General features: G+C 48.3%; 1 protein-coding gene across 2 annotated transcripts in view; it reads left to right on the top strand.

The window, feature by feature from the left end:
• Positions 1 to 24,634, top strand: part of LOC142780301 (uncharacterized) — a 78,011-nt gene extending 53,377 nt beyond the window's left edge. For both annotated transcript variants that reach the window (XM_075882150.1, XM_075882149.1), the window contains exons 2-3: positions 21,495 to 21,687; positions 24,491 to 24,634. In XM_075882150.1, the coding sequence (XP_075738265.1) occupies positions 21,495 to 21,687; positions 24,491 to 24,537 (240 nt within the window). In that variant the 3' untranslated portion in view covers positions 24,538 to 24,634. The remainder of the gene's footprint in view (positions 1 to 21,494; positions 21,688 to 24,490) is intronic.
• The last annotated feature ends 3,166 nt before the right edge of the window (positions 24,635 to 27,800 follow it).

Raw genomic sequence — 27,800 nt, 5'->3', positions numbered from 1 at the left:
CATATGCATGACTTGTATGAAACAGCTAACACACCTAAGAACACTTGTGTACCATGAAGAGCTCATAGCGTACCATCTAGAGAATTGGAAAGTCCGAATTCGATTTCCGGTATGGTAACTAGGGAGCCTACATGAACGGCCGTTAATGTAGGCTCCCTAATGGTAACAACCACGCAGATGTTCGACACATTATTGTCCTCTTGCTGCGCTGTCGCTATAGTTGGGGATACTTTACAGCAACGCCTTGGGCAACCTGCTGACAGTGTCCGGCCAGTCAGATCTCTCGAAATTATTCTCGCAACGCCAATCTCGCGAGGAATTTCCAAGGTCATCCAATTAGCAATGCAGTAACGCAGCGACACGCCATACCACCAACCGTCGATACGCGTCATGTATGAGGCGCGCATGTGCTGCAGCTGAGATCCTTTCCCGAATCGCGCTTACCTAGTATTATTATTATGTGGTTCTAAGAGGGAAAAGAAGAGAAAAGTGAGCCCCGTAACTGCCTGCATCTGGGGCGACACCTCAACAGTAGCTCACAAGAGATGAGGGTAAGGAGGGATTAAAAGGATAGGGTTAGAAGGTATATATGTAGAGTGAGAGGCGCAGGGACAGGGAGCGACGGAAGTACAGAGAAGATAGGAAAGATGAACACGGTGGCAGGAGTCCGAGGGCGGGACACCACTTGCGAGAGCTCTTGTCGGCAACACGAGGTGGCGTAGGACCAACCCAGTCGGCCAGAGCTGCACTGTCGTCGGAGATTGCGAGGGCACAACCGGTCTGCACGTAATCCAGCGAGCGAGTGGTGCTTACCTCTAGACACGCGTTACAATCTAGCGCGGCAGGCGTAGAGTCCACTCGGGGCGTAGCGATATATCAATTTATTAATCGTAATACAGATTCGTGTGAATCCATCAGAGGGGCGCTTGATTCGGCCCAGCACATGATAAGCTTATACTAAACGTTGTGTTTATTTTTTCTTAAAAGTACACGCAAAACACGTCCATTAAAGAGCGACACACACATGCAGTCGCGCACTGAGTTACCCGATTAAATTGATCCAACCGTTTGATTCGTAAATGGTTGAATAGCATCAAGCTGAGCAGCTTGGTGATATATAAATAATGATTGATATGTGGGGGTGTAACGTCGCAAAACCACCATATGATTATGAGAGACGCCGTAGTGGAGGGCTCCGGAAATTTCAACCAGCTGGGGTTCTTTAACGTGCACCCAAATGTGAGCACACGGGCCTACAACATTTTCGCCTCCATCAAAAATGCAGCCGTCGCCGCCGAGATTCGATCCCGCTATCTGTGGATCAGCAGCGATCTGTGGGTCAGCAACCTAAGCCACTAGACCACCACGGCGGGGCGATGCTATAGAAATAAGATCAATAGCTACCATAGATCCATCAGGTCATGGGCAATCGGGCAACCTGTAAGTTGGCGTGGTAGGGGAAAGTAGATAGGTAGATAGATAGATAGATAGATAGATAGATAGATAGATAGATAGATAGATAGATACATACATACATACATACATACATACATACATACATCGATACATACATAGATAGATAGATACATACATACATCGATACATACATAGATACATACATACATGCATACATACATACATACATACATACATACATACATACATCGATACATAGATAGATACATACATACATACATACATACATACATACATGATACATCGATACATACATACATACGTGATACATCGATACATACATACATACATACATACATACATACATACATACATACATACATACATACATACATACATACATCGATACATACATACATCGATACATAGATAGATAGATACATACATACATCGATAGATAGATAGATAGATAGATAGATAGATAGATAGATAGATAGATAGATAGATAGATACATACATACATACATCGATACATAGATAGATAGATAGATAGATAGATAGATAGATAGATAGATAGATAGATAGATAGATAGATAGATAGATAGATAGATAGATAGATAGATAGATAGATAGATAGATAGATAGATAGATAGATAGATAGATAGATAGATAGATAGACGTCGATCAAGCAGGGCTGCTACAAGGGACGCAGCCGTTCGCGTAGTACGCCAAATGTGTCCGCGGGGCGCTCCACGCTCGCCCGCTTTTGATTTGATTTTGACGGATCACGCAGCCATGACGGCGTGCGTGACGATGTCCCTATTACGGCACGTAAGCAGCGCTTCCTCGCGCCCTCCCTCGCCTATTTGGGCACCGCGTAGCAATCGCACAGGGCCGCAGTGAAAAACGCGGCTTTTTCGTGATGTTTACCATCCCCGCAGCGTCATTTTGGTTTTCTTCTGGAACAGCTAACAGCTAGTTGAGAGTCAGATCGGGAGCAAGGGGTGCCTGCGGGTCCTCTCTGCTTACAGTGCTAGCCCTCCTGGGCTGAGCCTTTCTTTCTTTTTTGCGAAGGTAATTGGTCGAGCGGCTCTTCGCGTCATGGTCCCGTGAATGCGCGTGCTCCAGAGAGGGAGCAAACCAGACTAAGCTGCGCGTTGCATGCGTGGAGAGCCGTTTTGGATCGCTCGCTTTCTTTCTCGGTCGAGGCAAGACCAAATGCGCTTTCCTCGCCACTGCAGGCTGCTGCTGTTGTTCGGGTTCCGTGGTGGCGACGTTCTTCCGGCGTTACAGCTGTGGTGCGCAGGTTTTAGACGTGGAGCGTCTCTTGCTCGGATATATGTCCCACGGTGTCGGCGTCCGCACTCACACTACATAGGCGCAACTCTCCTCCTTCCCTCTCTCCAATAACTGCGCCTTACTCTCCCCTTCTTCTACAACCTACTTGCGCTGCTTCTCCTGCGTTGTCGCTTCTGCTATCGCGGCGCATGCACTATTCCTCCTCTAGTCTCCTCTCCTTCAAGTGTGAATATAAAGCGGGTGCGCATGCGCGTTTCCTTCCCTCCTTTCGTACGCGCCGTTCTCTCTCGCCACGCAATCTGAAAAAATATCACAGCATGTCCACGAGGTGAATGATGATGAGTGGGGCGAAGTGGACGGATGGGCGGACTCATGCACGGACGCACGAAGGGACGCATGGAGGGATGGACGCACGGAAGGACTGATGCACGGACGGACACATGGACGGATGGACGCACGCGCGGACGGACGGATGCACGAATGGATGCACGGAAGGACTTATGCATGCATGCACGCACGGATAGACACACAGACAGGTGAATGGATGGATGTCTGTCCATCCAAATGCCTGTCTGTCCGTCCACGCGTGCGTCCATCCGTCCGTGTGCCTATCTGTCCGTGCATGCGTCCATACGTCCGATCGCGTTCGAGAATACAGACGGTGCGCGGGCAACACCGACGTGACGCGAGCCAAGGAAGCCGAGCGCAAGCGTCTTCAACGCGCCCGCCGTTCTGCTTCGCCATTGGAAGACGTAGGGGTGGCTACTACGATGGACGCGGGACTAACCCACACCCTAAGGAGCTTCGCCCATAAAAACTGCGTGAACTGTTAGTATAACCCTAGCTTCACGCTTATAAGTAGAGTGAAAAGTATAGATAATTTCCAGCTTTCATTCGTAGTTCTGAAGGGTGACCTCGAATTCACAAAAGCTAGTCCACCGAAGGAGAGGAAGTAGACAGAAAGGGAGAGTACAGGGAAGTCCACGAGAAAGACTTCCGGTTGGCTACCCTACACTGGGGCAATAGGGAGCTTGCATGAACAGGAAGGAGAATAGAAAGTTGAGAAAAAGAGATAGGGAAAAAAGGAGAGAAAGTCCACCGACTGTCGAATAAACCTTGGAGAGCGACATGCGCTGCTGTCACCATCGAGACGCTCCAAATGACTCTCGTTTACTCCTGGTTGCTGTTGATGCTGTGACAGCTGTCCCTCCGTCCATATGTTGTGACCTGCAACGTCTGCTGACTGGTTCTAACCATCCCTATTACTTTCATTTTCTTTATTCTCCTTACCCATTTCTCTGTAAGGCACTGCGCCGTGTCACACACGAGGCAGAAAGAAATTAGGTGCCTTTTTCCACTCCTCCAGAATCACTCAAGATGCTGTGGATGTCATAACGAAAACCTAACTTTTGTGCGATTATTAGCAACGAGCGGGAAGATGAAGCAGGTCGCTCGGCTCACTATAATTGGTAGGATTATGCAGTCATGACGGCAGGCGTGCATGAAGATACAGCTGAGCCAATTTGCTCGTTGGATTACACATCAACGTTATACTTCGCCCGACTTCACAAACACGTACAGCTGTAATCGCCGGAATCAGCCAGTCAGCTGGATTCTTACCTCGGTAATCAATTTTGAAAAGCATCGCCTGGTTGGGCGTCGCATTCACGAACGCGTGTGTGCTCTCATTCTCGATCGCAATAAAACCGCAATCACCAACAGCCCAGGCGGATGCCGTGGAAATATGGAGCACTTTCTCTGCATGCCACAGTTTAACACACATATGGCTCATGGTCGACGTGCGTTTACATTCAGCTGCTAATGTAACAAACAGTTGTCGGATCGAACGAAGAAGCTTCCGTCCCCTTGCCGGTACGTTCCTTCTTATCATCTCATTTCCATTCCCCACGAGTACATAGAGGGCAGCGAGTTATCGGACAAGACAATGGCTGACATCCCGAATGCTTATCTCCCTAATTTAACCACGTAAACCGGCTATCTGGTTGGACACCGGCACTCGATTTGGCCAACAACGGTGGCCCAGGTTATCGTACTTCGCAGCCCGGTTTCGCGTTCATCCTTTGGGGCCGCCACGGAACCATTCTCGCCAATGTGGCACGCCGGCTCTTTCTTTCAAGCCGCAGCACATTTTCTTGATTTACCGAGCGAGTTTTACCTCAACCAATCGTGCTCACATGGTTTCGACGTGATTTGAATGGCGTGCGCTGCCCTTTCCAGACGTTTCACCCCTGAAAGTATACCTGAGTGTCGGGCCGGGGGACGCCTGTGCCCATTTTGGAGAACCGGTGGGTATCCGGTGGCACGTGGATTTGAACCCACGACCTCCCGCAGCTACCACGAGGCTACGGCCTATTTAAGTCCACGCGCATCGCCACTGCGCAGCACACAACACTATCCGAAGACAGCCGAAGCATGGTTCCTACTTTCACGATCATTTCTCACGTGATGGTGATATCCGAGCGGCTAGTGTTCCTCAGTCGCAGTCCACACGTAATGTCAAGAAATCACACAAGTCAGACATACTATTTCGAATGTTTTGTGCAGATCTGCCCTCAATTTCGAATGCGAAGCGCTTTCTATTGTCCTGCTCACTTCAAACTTTGGTTTAAAATCGCATTAAGCAACAGATGAGGCGAAAGTTCAAGTCATGTGTAACAGTTTCCTCAGGAGTCCGGCCACGCACCCGAAAGCCTTCGCTTTGGTATACGGCAAGCGAGAAATTCAATTTTAGAAGTAGGAAATTTAACTCGTCTTGGCCACCAGGTTCTGAAATAAAACACTCGAACCCCAGCGGCTGAAACGTCACCAAATATTCATTAGTCCCTTCAGTCGAGGAAAGAAAGAACCAAGAAGTGGCCAATTCGTCACGACAACTTTTCTGCCTCGAGAGGCCTCAAAGGGTAGCCACATTGGCTCAAAGTAGATAAACCAGGCAACCCTGTTTGTATGGTGGCACGTGATGTTTTTCGAGTCGGTAATAAGCACCACGACGAAAATATAAAACATCTCTTAACACACGGGGCGATCGAAAGAAAGAAGTGTCACACACGGCGCTGCAACTGATTTTATGGAAGGGGACGTGTTCTGAGAAGCAAAAGGCGTAACGAAAGCGCCCATGTTCACTGTGAAAAACGGTACACTACATAGCCATTCCGTGAGGCACCACCTCTTGTGTGCTACACCCCACTTCTAACTTTTTTCCTACCCTTTTTTCCCCACCCCTGTACAGGGTAGCAAACCAGTTCTTCTAGGTTAACCTCCCTGTCTCTTCCTTTTATTTATTTCTCTCTTCCCTTGCTGATGAAGCCAGGGAAGGTTGGATAACGCAATCGCTCGCTTTTCTCAATAAACAAAAATAATCTCAGCAGGTATGTCAAACACACCCGCTGCATAATGTTTCCTTAGGCGTCTGAAATCATGTGACGAGGAATGTTCTGCACGTTGAACTGTGGTGATTTCCTCGCTATTTTCGGGCGCAAACGCAGTTTCGCGAAGTGAACTGTCGCCGTTAAGAATTTATCTAGGAGAAACTATATACTTCGAAGTCGAGACCATTCTCAGTTTTAAGTATATATTAACTGCGATTGGGAAAGCCCATCGAGATGACTTAATCATCTCGCCGTAATGGCTGCCTGCAATTAACATTCCCCAGCGTCGGTGAGAGTGTTTAACTAGGCCAGTCGCCAAAGGGTCTATGTATCCGAGATCTAATCTATATTCTATCGACTATCGAGGAGCTGTGGAAAGGCTTGCATACAGCGAGCGCCTATACCACGTATTCAGCGGTTCACTTTGCGCACGTCGTGGTTCTGTTCGTGTGCGACTCAACGATGAAAGTGGAGCTCTGTAAACACCGCGATCGAGAAGCGAAGCGAATACATGTGATATTCGCGTGACATTAACCACACTTTCGTGCAATTCAAAGCTTCAACCGTGCAGATACGCAGCTCGGCTCACTATAACACATAATAACGGACGACATAACGGACGACATAATACCGGCCTGCACGACGTATATCCCTGCTTCGGACCCGACACGCGTCGACAAGAACGAGACACTGCAGCAAATTGCACTTGCAGTTAGCACAAGTATGCGACATTGCGCTAAGTTACGAAGATCACGGACCACGCGATACCGAAGGTGTCGGTGGCATCGAATCGAATTTGTGTCTTTGCGGCGTACTATGCCTTTCCTCCTGTATGACTGATCGTAAAATGTCTTACCGTTGATAGTATAGTGTCTCGAACGACGTGTTCTCTGTACTACTTGTCAGTTTTCAGCATTGAAAGCACTATATCTTATAGCCAAGTTGGGTGGCTGAAAGAAACCGGGTTCCCCGAAAATTCTCAATATTTCAGATGCATATACGCACGCACAGACACCCGCACGAACATTCATAAAGTATGATTGAACAGCCCCCCTTCCCCGCCCCACTGCACTCGAAACACTTTTATTTGGCTATGCTACTCATAAAATGTGCGCAGGATTGCTCGAGCACACTCATGCGAAATATGTAGCGAATGTATTCGAGACGAATAAACATAAGTACAAAAACCCTGTCGATTTATTCATGCCAAGCTTCTGCCACCATCAACTACGTTAAAGAAAAGAACAACGGCACTTGCGTGTCCTTTAGAACGACACCCGATCATTAACACCAATGGACACCTTAGCTTTGGTGCAAGGTGCTCTGTCAAACAGATAACAACATGTCAACTGTTGCTCATTGTTCGAAGGAATCCCCCCTGTCCTCCAGTCAAAAGCAAAAGTACAGCGATGCCACCCGCATTGCGCTCGCAGTCCTTCTCACTTGGCAGGTGGCAACAGAAAGCGACAGAGCGCGTCATGTCAGCGAGATAAAAAAAAGAGAGACATAAAACGCTTCCCCGCAGTGACACCTCCCATAAAAAGCGGCCGGTCGTAAAACATAAAGCACGCTGGCGTCAGAAAAAAAAAGCCACGGAGCAACAGGCGGAGGCGCCCTAGAGGGCGCTTATCGGGCCCTGCGATCTGCGCGCCACTATCTTGGTACACGACCGCGGTGCGGTAAGAAGAGGCGTAAAAAAGTCTCGCGCCGGATCACGCGCATTGAACGCCGCCTGGCGGGACCCGTTAGAGCCGCTGCACGTACGTAGTAGTGCGGCCAGCCAGCCGACATACCACCGCGCCGGTTAGTGTCCAATACCGCTGCTTGCCTAGGCGTGCAACGTACGCACGCACTATTACATGCCGCGGCGGGAAACAACGGCTGAGTTGGCGCCGAGCTATCGCTGCTGCCGCCAGCGCGCTGTTGCACGTTCTCCACGGTTGCAGCGGCGCAGGCAGCACGCGTGGCCCGCAGATAAGCACGCAAATGAGGCGGCGCGCCTAGCGGTTGCTCCAGTGAAGCGTGATGCTTCGCTATCGGTTCCATTGGGCTTATTTGGAAACTGGATAATGGCTACGAGGAGGACTGCGCAAAGGAGGAGAGGCCCCTTCTTGCATTGCTTCCTAAACAGCAAGAAAAAAAAAAAACAGAAGCTCCTTCTTTCTTTCCGCTTTGATTCGATGAAATCGAGAGTCTTTCTGTACGCGGCTGCTTATATGCCAACCTGGCTGGCCGTAATCAGAGTTGTTTAATTTCTTAATTTATTTAGATGCGCACGTATGGCTGACCAGGAAGTGAGCGGTCATATTTTTTCCCTCCACATTTCGGCCCAACTGCGTCAGTGAATTTGTGTGGCTGCTGTCGCTTTCGTTACGTTGCTTTCCACGTTACCCTCGGGCGATCTTCCTTTTCTCTGCTCAACCGAGAAAGATTAGAGAGTGTTCTTGCTTTACGGGTATAAGATGCACGCACCTGAGACCGCGCTTTCTGGGCGCTCGTCTTTGAGAGCATTGGAGACCGCCTTATCTCTCGAGCCGGGTATCTAATGTGTGCCGCAAGACAAGCGACACGGATTTAATTCACAACGCCTTGCATTCCACTTCAGTGTGACGGGTCATTTAATATGCCCGTTTTGCCCGTTTCTTGTAACTCATCAACGTGTTTAGGTATATGTTGCAATTGAATCGTGGTCGATGAGTGATTTATAATCTTAAAAAAAATGAAGCGCTGTGAGATACGTTTGTATAAGGCCAGTACATCGACTAAACGGCAAACCCTTCAGGCGTTCCCTTAATATCAGTGATTTCGATTGCACGACCGCAGTAACTCGACTTGGGCATTATGCGCGCATGACAGAATCTTGCTCCGCGAGCATGTATGTCACTGTGCTGTAAAGCTGTCGAAAAAAAACAACAACAAAACAGTGTAGCGTTTCCTCGTCGAAGGTGTTCACATTTGCGTCTTATTTATCGGTGTATATGGACGGCCGCTTACGCCTTAGCTGTGAGACTAAAAAATTCCGCCATATCCACGAAGTGAATGATGATGAGTGGGCGAAGCTCCGGAGGTAAACCGGTTAAACCATGAATCCTCTGTACATTTTGCCCACTCGATTTTATTACATCGCTCCCCCTAGCGTACGTCGCCGCACTAAATCGAACGATTGCCTTCAACCAATGACACGCGCCATATGTGACATCATTCCTATTTTATAAGATCTCGCGTCTTTCATCAACTACAAGTACCGCTTTCTAGTTTATAACATCTTGCATCTTTTCATCATCAGCTACAAGTACCACCATCTAGTAAACACTACAAGAACTAAACGAGAGGTGGCTACATGCAGGAGACGGTACCGCCATCTAGTGAACACTGCAAGAACTAAAGTAGAGGTGGCTACATACAGGGGACGGTACCGCCATCTAGTGAAGACTGCAAGAACTAAACTAGAGGTGGTTACATACAGGCTACAGGGGACGCACAGCCCACGCCCTAAGAGCTTCGCCCCTAAAAGCGTTCGTTTTAATTGTTTCGACATGGCTGGAAATCAGTCAACGCTGGTAGAGGGTTAGGTGGGGCCGTGAGATAAGATCATTGGCAGCGCAGTCGACTGACGAAGCACGCGTACATTGTTCGAGAAAACAAGTATCCGTCCTTCGGTGTGCCTAAAATAACCTGCAGCTCATGATCGATCACGTATCCATATCTGACCGTTCTATTCGTGCCGGTATTTTAGACGTGAAATTTAGCTGATAATTATCAATCAGTCAATCAATCAATCTATTGATTGATTACTGATATAGACCATTTTTCCCGTGCCGCCAATCTGTACTCCACTGTTGTCAAACCATAACTCAGTCAATGTGCCATTGAACAATTCGTTACAGCATATTTGTTACAAATACGCTGTATATGATAGAGCATATTTGTTTACATTCTAATATACAATTTCACAATCTTTGCTGCTCCGAACTTCGCCTTTTCTTTTTTTTTATATTTTTGTCACCGCTATATTTTTTGTCGCTATTCTTTTTTTTTCTGTACAGTGGACGCCATGCTCTATAGATCTTCGGTTGTTCGTTTGAAGAGTGTTAGTTGAGTCGTGTGGAAGCATTACGTTGATGGGAAGGATATTGCAGGCCCTTAATGTCTGGATCAGGAATGGGCAAGTATTATGTCGGCGTAGGGCCTGTGATGTTTTGACCACCCATGTACATTCAGATAATCTTGAAATGAGTTGGATTTTATTTGGATTCTTTTCTCTTGTGCAAGAAAAAAAAACATGATATAGAAGGAGAGAGAGAGAGAAGGCGGGGAGCTTTGAAGAAGAAGCTCCCCTAACATCTCCCCCCACACGTGCACTCACTCACTCCTGAGAGAGAGAGAACACAAGGAGAAAGGCAGGGAGGTTAACCAGGGCTGAGCCCCGGTAGGCTATCCTGCACTAAGGAAGGGCAGAAGAGAAGGAAATTTATAGAGGAGAAGGTAAAAGGTCACTGACTGGGCCGACGCGTTACAGTTTCACCATCACAAACGATGAAACAGGCCGGTGTTTTTGAGAAAACGCAACAGTGCTTTCGTTGTCTTCCGGAAATTGGATGGGCTTTCTCGACAGTGAAATCACTTCTGTCCAGTTGATTTAAAACACTGCGCAGGTGAAGCCTCTCGTTTGTGTATGCCGGGCAGTAACATAAGATGTGTTCAATAGTCGCATCGACGGCACAGTCGTTGCACTCCGCGCTGTCGGCCATCCCTCTTAAATGAGTAGGCACTGGTGAAGGCTACGCTGTTGTGCCTCGCCCAAGTTCCACGTGGTCTTCGCGGCCTGCTGGCACCTGGCAGCTGTTGATGAGTCAACCCTGCACCGGGACGGCGACGGACGCGGACAATCTGGAAAAACCACGTCGCCGGCTCCTCTTGACACAAAAGTCGTTGGCCAAGCTTTTGTCAGCCGCCGAGAGCAACACTCCGAAGCAGCGTCGACCCAGCAGCTGTACGGGGTATTCTGCCTTGCTTGAGTCAACCTGGCTGCATCAGGGAGCGACTTTGCGCATGGGATTCCACGTCATCTCACTGTGGTGCCACGCTGGCGCGTGGGGTCTCCCTCACCAAACAGCGAACTGGGCATGTCTTGCCCCTTTCCTAGGTTCAGAGGGAGGCGGTGTTTGGCTTTCCCTCTTCGGGGACGGAGAGGAAGACGACGATCTCATTGGAGTATCCTGCGCATAAATTTTCTTTGCAAGGGATCTTGGGAAGGCGGACGATGTATAAAAACGCTAGCGCAGAGGCGCTCGTGTGTGATTCTCTTTTCATGTTGTACCACGCTACCATGTAAATACTGTATATAAACATTTTTTTCTCCTTCTCCGGCTTCTCTACTCGTCCTCTCCGGGGACTCGGATGGCCCGAGTCCGCACCACGCTACCCAAAGGCGCAACAGTGGCTGGCAGCTTATGGGATTCGCCTGCGTCGGCTGCATCGAAGTGGTGAGTGCCGCGTGTTTGCTCTTCTTTTCGCCAGACTCGTTAGCGCAGATGGTCGGTAACGTGGTAGGGTGATTTTGGTAAATTTTGATTCGCAGACCAAGAATTGGGTGGCTCGTGGGCAAAATTACCTTAGAAGAGAAACGGTGTGCATATCTAAGATGGAGAAGTTTAAGGTCCAAGAACTCCTCGAAATTTGTCAGGAGCTGAATATTTCGGTCGGCTCGGTTAAAAGAAAACAACAAATTTTGGAGCACTTGGGAAAAGAGGAAGTGAGTTTAGAAGAGGCCATTGAGGCCAGAGAAACCATTTTGGCAAAGAAAGAGGAGCGTGAGCGCTTAGCCCGTGAACAAAGAGAGGAGGAAATAAGGAGGGATCGCGAGGATAAAGAACATGAAATCCGTCTGAAAGAACTGGAGCTTCGTATGTCCGTGGGAAATCAAAATTCAGGGGGTGGAGAATCAAAGATAAAGGATCTAATCCACACCTTCAAGGCGGGTGACGACATTGCATTATACCTCGTGCATTTTGAGCGAGCATGCGAAAATGCAGGGTTTAGTAGGGAGACTTGGCCACAAAAACTGATATGCGTACTACCAGGCGAAGTGTCCGATGTTATCGCAAGAATGAATAAAGAGGACTCCGAGGTGTATGACAGGGTAAAGGCTGCATTGCTACGAAAATGTCGCCTATCGACAGAGGCTTTCCGCCTGCGGTTCAGGCACTCTAAGAGGGGCAACGAATCTCATTCAGACTATGCCTACCAAATTAGAGCCAACTTTGAAGAGTGGCTCAAAAGCGCGCAAGTCTATGGCAACCATGACAAGGTCATTGAGTTGATGGTACTTGAGCAGTTTTACCGGGGAATTCCCGAGGAGGTAAGGCTTTGGGTGCAGGATAGGATGAAAGACGTAGACATGAACAGGGCAGCAGAACTCGCCGAAGATTACTGCTCACGCCGTAGTCTCCGCAATACACCACGAACTTCGGAAAAAAATGAAAAGGTAGAAAGCTGGTCGGGAAACCAGGGACGCAAGAGGTTTGCAAGAAATAACTGGAAACCCGAAAATTCCAAGTTATTAGACAATCAGCAGGGAAAGGACAGTGAGGGGACTAAGGCGGCACCTTCATCAGGTTCAAAGGCGCCTGGTGACATAGCGCATGCGTTAGAAGCGCGGAAGCCAGTTGTTTGCTACAGCTGCGGAGAAAAGGGCCACATGGCCAGGAGCTGTAAGAGGCACATGGCATTTGCCACAATTCAGGAGTCAGAGGATAGCTTAAAGCTGTTGAAGCCTTACATGAGGACACTCTCAGTGAACGGCCGAATGTGTAGGGTATTGAGGGACTCGGCGGCCACAATGGATGTAGCGCATCCAAGTTGCGTATCTTCCGAAGACTATATAGGAGAGTGTGCCTGGATTCGGCAAGTGGCAGAAAAGCAAAGCGTCTGCCTACCGATAGCGAGGGTTGTAATCGAGGGCCCTTTCGGCCAATTGTGTACGGAAGCAGCAATTTCAGCCAACCTTCCGGAGCACTTCCCTTACCTATTTTCAAATAAGTCTGAGGAAATGTTAAAAACACGTGGAGAATCATTTGCCACCGAAATAGCTTGCATGGCCCTTACCCGTTCGAAGGCGCGCGAGCTGACGCAACAGCTGAGCAGCTCACCCTCTGGGGAACAGACGTCCGAGGGCAGTGTAGGAAAACCTGAGGTAGTTGCGACGGAAAATGAGTCTGCCATGCGAGTTGTCGAGACGGAAACTGGGGCTATGGTCGACAACAGCGAGGAAATATCTCTAACGCCCGAAAACGAGGACTTGGTGACAGGCTCGGTGTTAACACCCGCGTCCACCAGTTGGTGTCAGCTAGCCAGAACCGACCGTGCAACGCTAGTGGTCGATCAAAAGGCGGATCTCGCACTCTCTATGCTGCTAGATGCCATACATAAGGAAGGTAACTCTAGGAAGAACGTTTCGTTCTACACCCAAAACGAGGTGTTGCATCGCAGGTATGAGAACGCTAAAGGGCGGGTCTACAACCAAGTGGTAGTTCCACTAAAATACCGGCGGAACATTCTCGACCTGGCCCACAGCAACGCCTGGGCGGGCCACTTAGGTATAAAGAAAACGAAAGCTAAGCTGGCTCAGGAGTTCTACTGGCCCGGGTGCTGGAAGGATGTAGAGATGTTTGTCCGTGGATGCGACACTTGTCAGCGGATAGGAAAATCAACAGACAAATGGAAGGCACCAATGAAACTAGTGCCAATAGTCACAGAACCCTTCCGTCGGCTCGTGATTGACATCGTGGGGCCTCTGCCTCCATCTAAATCAGGATATCGGTACGTCCTGACCGCGCTGTGCGTTGCCACCAAGTTCCCGGAGGCAATCGCACTGAAAGAGTTGAGTTCAGTATGCGTGGTGGACGCATTGTTGTCTATTTTTTCTCGGGTGGGTTTTCCCTCGGAGATACAGTGTGACAACGGAAGTGTGTTCACAAGCTGCCTTACGACTACATTCCTAGAACGCTGCGGGATAAAAATCGCGCATAGCTCTATTCACCATCCACAGTCGAACCCTGTGGAACGCATGCACTCGGTCATGAAACGCGTTTTGCGAGCTTTGTGCTTTGAGCATAAAAGTGACTGGGAGGGGTGTATACCAGCTGCGATGTTTTCTCTGAGGTCGGCCCCACACGAGAGTACGGGTTTTAGTCCGGCTGAACTTGTCTACGGCAGGAACTTGAGAGGTCCGCTGCACTTAATACGAGAGTCATGGACTGGATATGGGGAGGACCCTAATGTGGTTTCCTATGTACTGGATTTATTGGGGCGACTGGGGACTACACGCGAAGTGGTGGAGAGCAACATGCGCGCAGCACAGGCGCTTTCCAAGGCCCGTTACGATAAGTCAGCTCGAAAGCGAGTCTTTAGAGTGGGCGATGAGGTGATGCTGTTGTGCCCTTCAAGAAAAAACAAGCTGGACGTACAATGGGAGGGACCAGCGACAGTGTTGTCAGTGCTTTCAGACACCAACTACGAGGTAAAGTGGGGCCGGAAATGCCCCAAAGTGTATCACAGTAACCTAATGAAACCCTACATGCGACGAAAAGCAGTAGTAAACCTTGCACTCAATGTTCCTGAGGATGAGGGCGCGGAAATCCTTTGTCTTTCCGATGGCACGGTCAGCAGCACATTGTCCGATAGGGTAGACACAGGGAACACCCTAAGTAAGGCTCAAGAGGAAGATTTAGAGCTTTTAGTACAGGAATTCGCTACCGTTTTCTCCGAGAAGCCAGGCAAAACGAATGTGATTAAGCACGACATTGAGCTGACGGTTAACAAGCCGATCAGCTGTAAGCCGTATCGGGTGTCACCTAGACAGAGAGAGATACTAGAGGCCGAAATTCGCCGCATGATCGACCTAGGTGTTATCATCGAAGCAGACAGTGATTTCACCTCGCCTTTGATTTTGGTTGAGATTCCGGGCCGTGATCCAAGGCCATGCGTGGACTATCGCCGCCTGAACTCTGTAACAGTCGACCAGACTTACCCTATTCCTAACATTGAAGAGAGGGTAGAGACAGTGTCTAAGGCGAAATACATTTCTACGTTAGACCTTGTTAGGGGGTATTGGCAGGTCCCTTTGACAGAGCGCGCGAGTCGATACGCTGCTTTTATCTCACCCCTGGGCACTTTTCGTCCTTTGATGATGAGCTTTGGGCTCAAGAACGCGCCGTATTGTTTCAGCCGCCTGATGGATAAGGTTCTCCACGGGCTCGAGAAATTTGCGCTGCCTTACCTAGACGATGTGGCGATATTTTCGGACAAATGGGAAGACCATGTTGAACACCTTCGGATGGTTTTGGAACGGGTCAAAAATGCAGGTCTTACGGTAAAGAGAGAGAAATGTCATTTGGGCTGTGCTGAAGTAAGCTATTTAGGGCACATTGTAGGAAATGGGCGTCGTCGACCGTCCGAACTCAAGGTAGCCGCGGTGGTCGGTTATCGTCGTCCCAGCACTAAGACCGAGATGAGAGCATTCCTCGGCCTCACAGGTTACTATCAGCATTACGTCCCGAATTACTCCGAGATTGCCAGCCCTTTGACAGATAGTTTACGCAAGACCGAACCTGTGAACATTCAATGGGACTCTAAAAAGGAAGACGCTTTTCAGAAGCTGAAGCACGCATTGAGTGAGAAACCCGTCTTGAGGGCACCGGATTTTGCAAAACCTTTCACTATTCAGTGTGATGCAAGCGAACGCGGTTTAGGAGCAGTGCTATGTCAGACGGACCAGAGTGGAGAGGAGCGGCCGGTTTTGTATTTGAGTCGCAAATTGAGCAGCAGGGAAGAGGCTTATAGCACTTCGGAAAAAGAATGTGCTTGCATTGTTTGGGCCGTACGAAAACTAGGCTGCTATGTTGCTGGCTCTAAGTTTATTATAGAAACTGATCACTCTCCGCTAACCTGGTTACACCAAATGTCACCTAAGAATGGTCGTTTGCTCAGATGGAGCATAGCACTGCAGCAGCACAATTTCGAGGTGCGCTACAAGAGAGGTGGCCTTCATACAAATGCAGACGCCCTAAGTCGAGCGTTTTGACTCGTCAAAAGACGCGGAAGGTTTGTTTGATTTTTTTGTTTACCTTTACCTAGTTTATGTGTACTTTTTTTTTCAATGTGTTACAGTGAGGGCGTAGAGAAATTTTTCACTGACTCCCTCGTTGTCCCGAGCTCTACAGTTTGCTTGTTTAGCTTGATTATAATGTTATCTCGATTCCAAATGGAGTTACGTATGAAAGAGTTACTGGACACTTGTCCCGATTGGTATGCACATTGTTTCCTTGAGCTTAAGTTATTAAGATAAGATGTTTGCTTTGTAAAATCGGAGGCCTGGCGATGAGAGTGGCGTGCACGCGGTGCTTGTCGCATTGTGTGTGGCTGACAAAGGTCGTTTCTTGGAGCTTGTCACCCACTTTTCACCGAAGCGGGGCGCAGAGGCCAGCTCTTGGAGCATTCCAGTTTGACCAGGCCCTTCGAGAAAGCAAGAGCCTTGCCGGAACGTCGCCGACATCGACCCGGCCGAGCTGCATGGAACAACTCGACCTCCCGATGTATCATCTGGCGGCGGGGGTGCTGTTGTGCCTCGCCCAAGTTCCACGTGGTCTTCGCGGCCTGCTGGCACCTGGCAGCTGTTGATGAGTCAACCCTGCACCGGGACGGCGACGGACGCGGACAATCTGGAAAAACCACGTCGCCGGCTCCTCTTGACACAAAAGTCGTTGGCCAAGCTTTTGTCAGCCGCCGAGAGCAACACTCCGAAGCAGCGTCGACCCAGCAGCTGTACGGGGTATTCTGCCTTGCTTGAGTCAACCTGGCTGCATCAGGGAGCGACTTTGCGCATGGGATTCCACGTCATCTCACTGTGGTGCCACGCTGGCGCGTGGGGTCTCCCTCACCAAACAGCGAACTGGGCATGTCTTGCCCCTTTCCTAGGTTCAGAGGGAGGCGGTGTTTGGCTTTCCCTCTTCGGGGACGGAGAGGAAGACGACGATCTCATTGGAGTATCCTGCGCATAAATTTTCTTTGCAAGGGATCTTGGGAAGGCGGACGATGTATAAAAACGCTAGCGCAGAGGCGCTCGTGTGTGATTCTCTTTTCATGTTGTACCACGCTACCATGTAAATACTGTATATAAACATTTTTTTCTCCTTCTCCGGCTTCTCTACTCGTCCTCTCCGGGGACTCGGATGGCCCGAGTCCGCACCACGCTACCCAAAGGCGCAACAACGCCCAGGCGCAGACGGCACAACACTGTACCTTCCTCCCTAGAAAGACCAGAGGGTAGATAGACGCAGTCGTAGAGATGGATCGAGAGAATAGTCGATGATGTTCAAACTGTGATGACTGCCACCTCTGGAGTGTCATGTCCTGCGCCAGCTTACTTAGGTATCTAGCCGAGTCAATCCTAGATAAAGAGTCGCAATGTAGCTATTGGTTATAACAAGTTCCGAAGCACCGGGTGGACTTGTAGCCCTACGGTAGATTTGGGCTCTTTTCGCGTAGTTCCAGCACTGGAGATCCACCTCGTATTCTTCTGCAGCGCTGAAGTTGCGAGTGTCGGTTAACGTGAGAGCGTACGCGCACGAGAGGAGATGTACTTCAAGAGCTCGCAATATTTCTAAAAAAGAAGCAGAGGCAGTCTCAAGGCACTCGCATGCATCTCTGACTCTGACTGACGAGTTGAATGGTCCACATTCTGTACGCTGCTCGTCACTGCGCGAATGTAAAACGCGAAGCAAGTAGGAAGCTGCGTGGCCTTCTTTCGCGACTGTCAGAACGTTCGGTTTTGAGAAGCGGGAAGGTGAAGCGAGCGCGGATGACAGTGGAAACTGGAGAAAAAAGAAAAAAAAAAACATGGGTGCGGAGAGCTCTGCCACACGCGGCGTGGGCGGAGAGCGGCGCACGAGAAACGCGCAAAATGGTGTAAAAGGGACGCGTTTCTGACAGCGGGGGGAAGAGGTAGTACGTGGCCGCTGCCCACGCGCGAGATCCCTTTCAGCCGATGCGGGCTTTTGCAACGGACGAAAATTTCGAGAAGGAAAACGAAATAAAATCACAAAGCGAAGTGGGCTAAATTTAGGCTAAATGGATTTGAGAACAAAAAAAAAAAGTGCGCAGCTTGCACTAGCGGTGCAGGGCTAGAACCATCAGCGCAGGGGGTGGAGGGGGGCGCACTTTCTTGATTTCAGGAGGGTGGTGGCAGCCTGCTGAAATGGTCTATGTTCGCTCTGTGGCTACGCTCTGTGGCCCGGTGTGCCACCCCCTGGCTGCACCAATGCATCAGTGAAGTTTTGCTAGTACTTCCGAGCTTTTGCTAAAGATGCCTATTTTTTTGTTATGAATCAATATAAATCAAGGGAAGAAGAAGAAGAAGAAGAAGAAGAAGAAATTGAAGGGCTTGTTTTTCTTTGTTAGACACAACATTAATTTGAACTAACAGAAAATAACGCTAAAGAAACGGCAGTAGACATTATTTGTATCAATCGTGATATTTATTTATTTATTTATTTATTTATTTATTTATTTATTTGTAAATACTGCCAATGCCAAAGGGATCATAGCAGGAGGGCATATGCAGTAGTTGAATACAACATAACACAAATAGTGATACAATGGAAACACCAACTAATTATAAAAAAGTGCAATACAAGCGCGATTAGTGGCACAATAATATAAATAAAACAGGCTCGCATAAAAAAAAAACGTAGGCGAGGGAAGGAAAAAGAAAAGGAGAAAAGCATTGTGAGACTATGGTGTAAGCAATTTTACACAGTGGTGCTTTAGAGCGAGGCGACAAATACATACTGTGGGGTCATGAATGAGTACCAACTCGCCCAACTTTCAGTACTGTTGCATACTGTGGGGTTTCTGGTATTTGAAAAGAAAAAAGTAAGAGAGACAATGGATGAAGAACTGTGACAGGTGTAGTTTCATACATCAAAAAAATATATAAATTGGAAGAAAGTAGTGTGGACGAAAAGACAGCTTGACGCTGGCAGAGACCGGACCTGCCACCTCCGAATTGCGCGTTGATGGACGTGTAATTTTTACTGACGCGAGTAGTTACGTGATACATGGCTGAATACAAATGACTTAAGACATAATGGTACGGGACTTTTAGCAACGTGAGTGCTGTTCCGTGCTTTTAGTCGTCATGTGACGTTACATGATTTTTGCTGCAAGACTAGTTGCCACAGGCTGTTACGCGATTTCAGTCCTGTGGCTAGTTGTTACGTGATATTTAGTCACCTGAATCGCCCATCACAGTCATTACTTTCCACGCCAGATGTCAGAAAGGAAGGATTGCGCAATAAACACAGCGCATCAAAGAAAGAAACAACACTTGCGCAAGGCTTGCCACTGCTTTATTTACACCTTGGGAGAGCGAATATGTAGGCTTGAGAGAGGGCACAAAGCAAGAAAGGAGAGACCTCCACATTTATTCCTTCCTTTGTGAAATAATGCACCGACCAGCCCCCAATCTTCGCTACTAGATTTCCACGTCAGACTCATTGGCACGCGTCTTGTGGGAGTGAAGTGTAAGTTGATGATGATGATTGCTGTTCGCGCTACCCGGCACCACAAAGCCTAAAGAGCTCCGCAGATCTCAAGCAGATCCACCGGCAACATACAACATACTCGTGTCATCATCATCATCATCTCTCACAAATTAGGTCAGCCTCGGGCTAGCGAGGCCGAACCTTCTTTGCTTCCCCTTTATAGTCTTGCGTTTCTTTCTTTTTCTCTCTTCTCTCCGTTTTTTTTTAATCATTCTTTTATTCCGTTTCTTTTCATTTTGTTATTTATCCCTGTTTCTTCTTTTCCCTCCTTGCTTCCTTTTTTGGTTTTCTCTTTCTTTCCATGCTGTGCACTCTCCACTTCCTTCTACCTCACCTGCACACCTTTCTCCTCATCCTCAATTCCACTTGCTGTACAATGCCGCATTGTGGGTGTGTGCCACAGGTTCCGGGCTCTACTTCTATGCTATGCTCTGCTAGTGTCCTCAAAGCCGAGTTGTTACGACGCTCGCCTTTGCGTATGCGGGTTCGAATCTCGCATCACCTCCCCCCCCCCCTTTTTTTTTCTCTCTCTACTCGTTCCCACGGTAATCAGAGCTACGACAACTGCGTGCCGGACAAATCGGCGCGACACCTCCCCCCGCCCCCTACTCTGCGACGCATTTACTCGAGTTCCCCCCGTGGGAAGACGTGGGTGACATTTTTTAAATGCGAATCATTTCTTAGCGAATTTCGGTGACATTGAGCGTATCTATCTATCTATCTATCTATCTATCTATCTATCTATCTATCTATCTATCTATCTATCTATCTATCTATCTATCTATCTATCTATCTATCTATCTATCTATCTATCTATCTATCTATCTCTGCTTACGTTTGGGTACTCTCGTGGTCACCCCCTTAACTTGGCATGAGCCAAAAGTAGCATGGGAGGGTAAGGTGGTTTGATGAACATGGCGCGCTGGTCAAGACATGAATAATCTCACAATCCAGTCGCGCACGTCGTCGAACATGTTGACACTTAGCATCTACCCAGAAACGACGAGAACACACACGGACAATTTTAACGCCTGAGCGTTAAGCAATACCCGACATCGGTAGCATCGACCCACCGAAAACAGAATAAATGTCAGGGTTGCAGCTGGAATTGAACCAAAGCATTCTGCGTGGCAATGAAGCATTCTACCACAGAGCTACGCCCGGTCTCGGAACTACTTTTCAAATAGACGCTAATCTTCGTGAAACCTGAATAGTGGTTGCAGTGCTGCCTACCCAATTTTATAAACATTACATATGTACTCCTTTTATAGAGCCGTCACGTCGGGTTAACGTCAATTGTGGTTAGGTGCCATGCGCTGAAGTTGATTTATGTAGCAGTGTCCAGAGCCAGCATCTTCGCGAGCATCAGCGCTTCATATCAGATTCTGGTGTTGCTAATACGCTAGTTCCAGTTGGCATTGTTCAAAAAGTGCAAACAACTGGTTATATAAACATATGCAAAAATCTTCAACATATGTCTGTGCGTGCAACATTTGTACATACATTTAGCGACATTCCTTCCGCATGCTTCGCATAACGTCGATTCCCAGTTACGTGAAATCTGCCGATTTTTTTTTTCCTTTTCGTCAAACACGAGGGATTGTTCAGGAGCTGACTGATCACATGATGCTAACGACCGGAAGTTCCCGGCTATAGGCTGATAAGTTGTTCGATCTTGCGAATAGCGCATATGACGAGAACAAGACGCATCCGGTAACTCGTCAGTGTTGTTCCGACGCGTCGTGACAAAACGAGTCTCGCTCTGCGACTGCTCTGAAACGTGCAGGGAGGCAGCCTGGACAGCCCGAAGCTGCAGTCGTGGCATGTGCTGTCGCTGATGCAGCCTCGTCCAGGGAGCCTGGAGTCCATGCAGCTTCGCTCGCACCAGAGGCAACACGCCCCTTCGTTCGACGTTGAAGGGGACGACGACGGGGGACTCGACTCGCAGGACGAGCCCCGCCGTGCTAAGCTCAGGGGAAGTGAGTACGCCCGCTATGTAATATACAAACAGCTCTCTGTCGTGCATGGCCTACTCTTGACGCTTAAGCGCGGAGAGGGCTTTACTGTCGCATGCTGTCGCTGTAACGTGACGTAAAGGAGACAAAGTGTAGCGTAGCCATCTGTGGCACACTGAGCACGCGCGCGCACCTGAGAGGTCTCCAATTTCTCTTGTTCTTGTAGCGTTTTGATAATAATAAGTGATTGATTGATTGATTGATTGATTGATATGTGGGGTTTAACGTCCCAAAACCACCATATGATTATGAGAGACGCCGTATAGTGGAGGGCTCCGGAAATTTAAGAATTCGGCCACTTGGGGTTCTTTAACGTGCACCCAAATCTGAGCACATGGGCGATAACAGTAAGTGCGGAGCACTTCAGGTGTGCTATCCCTCAAGAGGAAGGTATCCCTCAATAGGAAAGTATCCCTCAAGAGGAACGCCCTACTAGAAGCCTGACGTTCGGTAACTTTACTTGGTGCCAAGAAATAACGTTTATGGTGAGATATTAATGCGGTTCACAGGAATAAAGATCTCGAACAGTTTGCCCGCTGAATTGAAGACATCACACAATGCTGCGGTAAAAGTAAAAAAATCAATTCTTGAGCAAGCTGTGAATGCTTCTTTTGGTGGTAAGCACTTACATCTGTATAAATATACGCTGGTGAATCTTGTATACCTAGTATTTTTTTCCTTCTAACTAAAACTTGTGATAGTTTGATGTTCTTTATGTATTTTAACTGATGTTTTTGGGTGTGTCCACGAAGTTATCTGTCATAACTTTTTGTATGCGCACATGCAGTTTTGTTTGGTGTGACCAGATTGTTTAAGAAGAGAAAGACTTCTCTACTCTGTATATGTGTATAATTACAGTGTCTGTATAGCTACATATGTATTGTGTAATTGACATTTCCTGCTTCTGTCCATTACTTTTCTCATTGGACCCTACACTAGCCTCAGGCTATGGGTCCAATCAGTGTTTGTAAACTTCATGTGACAAATGATAATAAAAGTTCAATCAATCAATCAATCAATCAATCAATCAAGCAATCAATATAACAGCTGCGCCTTGCCGGTACATACCTACGGAGCTGACCTGGAGAGGCGTACAAGGGACCTGGAGAGGGACCTGGAGGCGTACAAAAAAGGTGCAGCTTAAATTGAGGACGACGCAGTGGGCGATAGAAAGCAAAAATATTAGGTGTAGCCTTAACAAACAAGAAGAGAGGAGAGTAGATCGGGGAACAAACCGGGGTTAAGATTTGTTTATATATGGGGTTTAACGTGCCATAACCACCACATAGTTATGAGAGACGCCGTAGTGTAGGGCACCGGAAAATTTGACCACCTGGTGCTTTTTAACGTGCACCAAAATCTGAGAACACGGGCCTACAGTATTTACACCTCCATCGAAAATGCAGCAGCCGCAGCCGGGATTCGATCCCGCGACCTGCGGGTCAGCAGCCGAGTACCCCAGCCACTAGACCACCGCGGCGGGGCCTCCGGGGTTAAGGATATCATAGTTGAAATCAAGGAGAATAAATCGACATGGGTCGGGCATGTAGCGCGTAGACAGAATAACCGGTGGTCATTAAGGATAACCGATTGGATTCGCAGAGATGGGAAGCGGGTTAGGGGGAGACGGAAAGTTAGGTGGGCAGATGAGATTAGGAAGTTTGCGGGTATAAAGTAGCAGTAGCAAGCACTGTATCTGTAGTGTTGGCAGAACCGATGAAAAGGGCAAATATGTATACAAACGGCAGCAATTGTGAAAATTATAGAATTTGACTGTATACGTACAAGTTTGACGTGAGCCTTATGGTGTCCTCTCTCTGGACTTATACGCATATCCGTACGTTGAAGGGGTACTAATACGAAGATTTTCGGTTGCTGTTTTTCGGCGTCAAATGAAAGGCCGATCCCTCTTGAGCCTCGAGAGTGTACTGCTAAGTGTGATTTCACACTGAAGAAATTATTACAGTGTGTTTTTTCACTGCATACTCTGTCGTCACAAGACGGTATGAGCTTTTCATCAGGTCCTCGTGCAAGATATCGACGTTTTCTCGGCCATTCGCCAACGTGGCTCCGTTGGTGACGCACAAGCGACCATTTTGAATGTTTTGGTGACGTACAAGCAGTAATTTTGGATGTTTTGGTGCCTGACGTCATTAACACGAGCCAGTCTGCTGCGAAAAGCCACCAGAATTTGTACTGCAGCCTAACATCAAGCTAGTCTTGATATTGGTAGGTGCGCACAGTATAAAATTGACTTTAATATAAAAAATTAAATGTCTAACCAGCTCTTGCTCAGAAACGCCTCTGTCTGGAGGATGTTGGTATGGCAGTGTAAACACACCTCTCAAAATGTTATCAATACTTAAGGTGCACGTCATTTCGTACTTAAAAAAAAAAACACCATTCACTTTTGAGTACGCATAACCTGTTTTCAAGCTGCAAATGCGGTATCACTGACGGACAAGCTCTTGCTGATAAACCCATACCACGAGTTGGGGTCATGTGTTGTTTGATTCAGATATAGCGGCCAGCTCACGCAAGTGATTGTGATGCGAGTGTGTGCATTTTAATCGCAACGTCCCTTCCTTGTTGCCGGAGTCCTGGTACGAGACCTTCCATTGGCTATTGTACTTCTGCATGCGGCATTTGTGTTATCGTGGCAACGCCTATCAAGAGACGCCTTTTTTCCTACTTCGCGCTCTAACGACATTTCTTTGTTCGCTATGAATAAGCAGTTTCTTTCATTAGATGTACCCCTTTCTTTCAGAGGCCTGCTACTTTAAGATCTGCCCTTTCAACACTCGAACTCTGTAGAAGACACCGGGACGAGCGCATAGATCATCGGCCACCACGATTTTGTCACGAAATAAATATGCCGCAGTGCGATCGCAACGCGTCACCGTGAAGCTTCTGTAACTTGTCTTTGTGTCTTTATTAACAGGCACAGAGCAGCCACACGAAGGCTGGCGAACAGGTATGTATTGATATAGGGCCACGGAAGCGCAGCCTGAGGCACACCAGGGGCGTGACCATAATTCGTACATTTCATGTGGCGTGATCACGCTTACAATAAAGCGCTCAGCACAGACCTAAAACAAGGCCAGCAATGCTCGAAACCGAGTTGAAATGAACGAACGAGGTCTAAATTATTATAGTTAATAAATTGATTGATAATTGATTATTGATATGTGGGTTTTAACGCCCCAAAGCCACCATATGATTATGAGAGCGGCCATAGCGGAAGGCTCCGGAAATTTCGACCACCTGGTGTTCTTTAACGTGCACCCAAATCTGAGCACACGGGCCTACAACATTTCCGCCTCCATCGGAGCCGCCGCAGCCGGGATATGAACCCGCGACCTGTGGCTTAGCAGCCGAGTACCTTAGCCACTAGACCACCGCGGCGGGGAAAATATAATGAATAAAAATGAAGAAGCAATTGCAGTAGTTAACATTGCCAAAAAAGACTTTGGGAAAGTTGCGACTGACTCCAGCGCTGCGCAAGAGAGCACCACCTTCTTTGAAGACTCGGATGGCACCGCAACCGTTCCTCGAAAGACAGCGTCAATGCCAGGCAAATTCAGACCAGCTCAGCGAACAGCCGCCACTCTACAAGCGTTGACGTGCGAAGTAGTATACGCGGAGACAATTTGGCATAAAAGTAACGAAATGACAGGTCTACCACTGCAGGACAACCGTTTCGTTCCTTCTGTGTCTTGTCTCCGTGCGCTGCTTCGCACGTAAACGAGAACTATATATTCCCAACTCGCCCAACTTTCAATTTCGCCGTGCTCTACAAGCGCGACAAGCCAAGTGACAACGGGCTGTGTCTTTCCATATGAGGACCCAGTTAGCAGCTGCAATACGTAAGCGGTGAAAACGGAAGCCCGGTATCGTTGAAGCTCAGACCGTTGCGGCTCGTCAGCGCAGCTGTGGAACCCGCAGCGGTGCGTGAGAATTCAGCTGACGCGCAACGTCAATAGCACAACTCAGTGGTCTCTCCCGTACGTAGCAACATAAATAACCACGGTACAACCGCATCTAATCACCGCTACAGATTACCGCACACCACATGATACTATACAAATACCCACATTGCAATAACAGCAATCGTAGCACCAATAGCAATCGCAACAGAACAATAAGCGCTGCTAAGAGGAAATCGCCGGGTGGCCGAGCCATGCATTTCCTCAGCTTTCTGCTGCATCTTTTGTTTCTTGAGGGGGGGGGGGGGAAGAATGGTTCAACTATATACTTTACGTGTACTCGTGCATGCTATGTGTGCGTGCATGTATACACGTGCAAAATTAAATATTACGGAGTGGGGAGGTGTTGAATATTGGGCTACACACTATAGTGACGCGCACAATGCATACGATCCTCAATAACGAAAGAACAAGGGAGGTCAACTCCATTTTGCTGATATATCTCGCGTTCGGTAGATAAATGAGGAAGTGGAATGAAGGGATATAGCGGTCCCTGCGCTCTTCGTCATTTTACTGAGACCGGTGTTCCCCAGATCACTTTCTGTGTCATCGGAGGATATAACGACGAACCAAGTTCAACAACACGCGAACAAATGCTGGTCATGCTCGCTTACCTTCGAGAATACGTCTTCGTGTCTTCAAGGTACGCAGAACCACTGTCCTTCGCACACGCACCACAAAACAAATGGAAATACTGGCAATCGACAAGTCAGCGAAAATGACGTTACAGGTTTTGAAATGGTTTCGCATTTCCGGTCATATCGGATGAGCTTATGAAGCTCGCTTGGCTGAGTGCCACTTAAACCTATAGTTTAGTGATAAACTGCGAACCAGTCTGGCGCGCGCTATTCGCACAAAGTAGTACTCGACGCTGTAAGAAGCAAAGGACAGAAACTTGTTTACCACTTTCTAGCTAGGATAGGGAGAGCCAGCTGCTGGCTCTGCTCGACTAAACCCTGCTAGCCGCAAAGGCCAGTGGAACCCCGAACTGACGACGTCGTTTACTTGCCCAGAAACCTCATAATCATTAAATGTTTTCACTATATCACTGCTTACTGATAGCACGTGGACAAGGATTCGGGGACGCGAAAGAAAAGCGTGTCTTGCTGACTTTCGCCCCACCCACCCGAGCTCGCCTAAAGTGTGGGCGTGGAAACTTGCGTCATCGTCGGTTCCTTTGTCAAATCCGTGCCGCACTCCGACGGAAGGTTCCCGCCGCTCATTGATTCGAACTGTAGAAGCGCTGCTTTTGGGACGAAAGCTCAAGAAGCTCAAAGTTCTGTGGCTGTATTACGATATCTCCAATAACGACTAACGGCCGAGCGCTACGTGAACAAGCATCTCTAGTGTCTTTAACTGTGGCTTTCGTGACCAACGCTTCTTTTATTTCTTCAGTGCCATTGCAAACGCGCGCTCATCAAGGGGATCGATTGAAAGCTTTATTGAACTATTTACAATGTGCTCTCGCTCGTTGCCTTCAGCACCACGACAAAAAAAAAAAAAAAAAAACTCGGGTGACCTCAACTGGCCAGTTTGTTACTGCTATAGGCGGGGAATGGCGATCGTGCACAAGGCAGCACACCACAGGTTCGACCTGGCTCTGATGAGTGGGTCATCAACGGGAGCCGTCGGTTCGCTTCAGTTCAAGAAATGGTCGCGCTGCTGCGCTGCATGAGGGGTCGCGCTTCTTGCATCGCACGTGCTTCCGAGCACTTTCCCCCGCCGGAGATGCGATATGCGTGTTTCCTACTAGAATATCGTACGTCTGTCAGATTTGTTCATTCGTGCTCTTCTTTTTTGGGCCACCACCACCGCCTCACGGCGCAGCGCATGTAACGTTGCATGCCGCCTTCCCATTGGTTGCCCACATAGCGCCACGAACGGTGACACGCTATCTCAAAACACCGTATCTTTTAGCAGAGCCATCATGGCCGCCAACAGTGAACACGAGGAATGCTAGACGCCGCTTCACGGATGTGTACACAACTGAACAAAAAACTACTTCGTACGATTTCCGTCGGGAGGCACTCCATGAGGTTCTAGGGTAGGGTTCCTCGAGGAACCCTATTCTAGGGGCTTTAGGGCACCCTA

The sequence above is a fragment of the Rhipicephalus microplus genome, chromosome 2 (assembly GCF_043290135.1).
Source record: "Rhipicephalus microplus isolate Deutch F79 chromosome 2, USDA_Rmic, whole genome shotgun sequence".
Taxonomy (NCBI): domain Eukaryota; kingdom Metazoa; phylum Arthropoda; class Arachnida; order Ixodida; family Ixodidae; genus Rhipicephalus; species Rhipicephalus microplus.
This window is presented reverse-complemented; position numbering and strand designations above follow the sequence as displayed.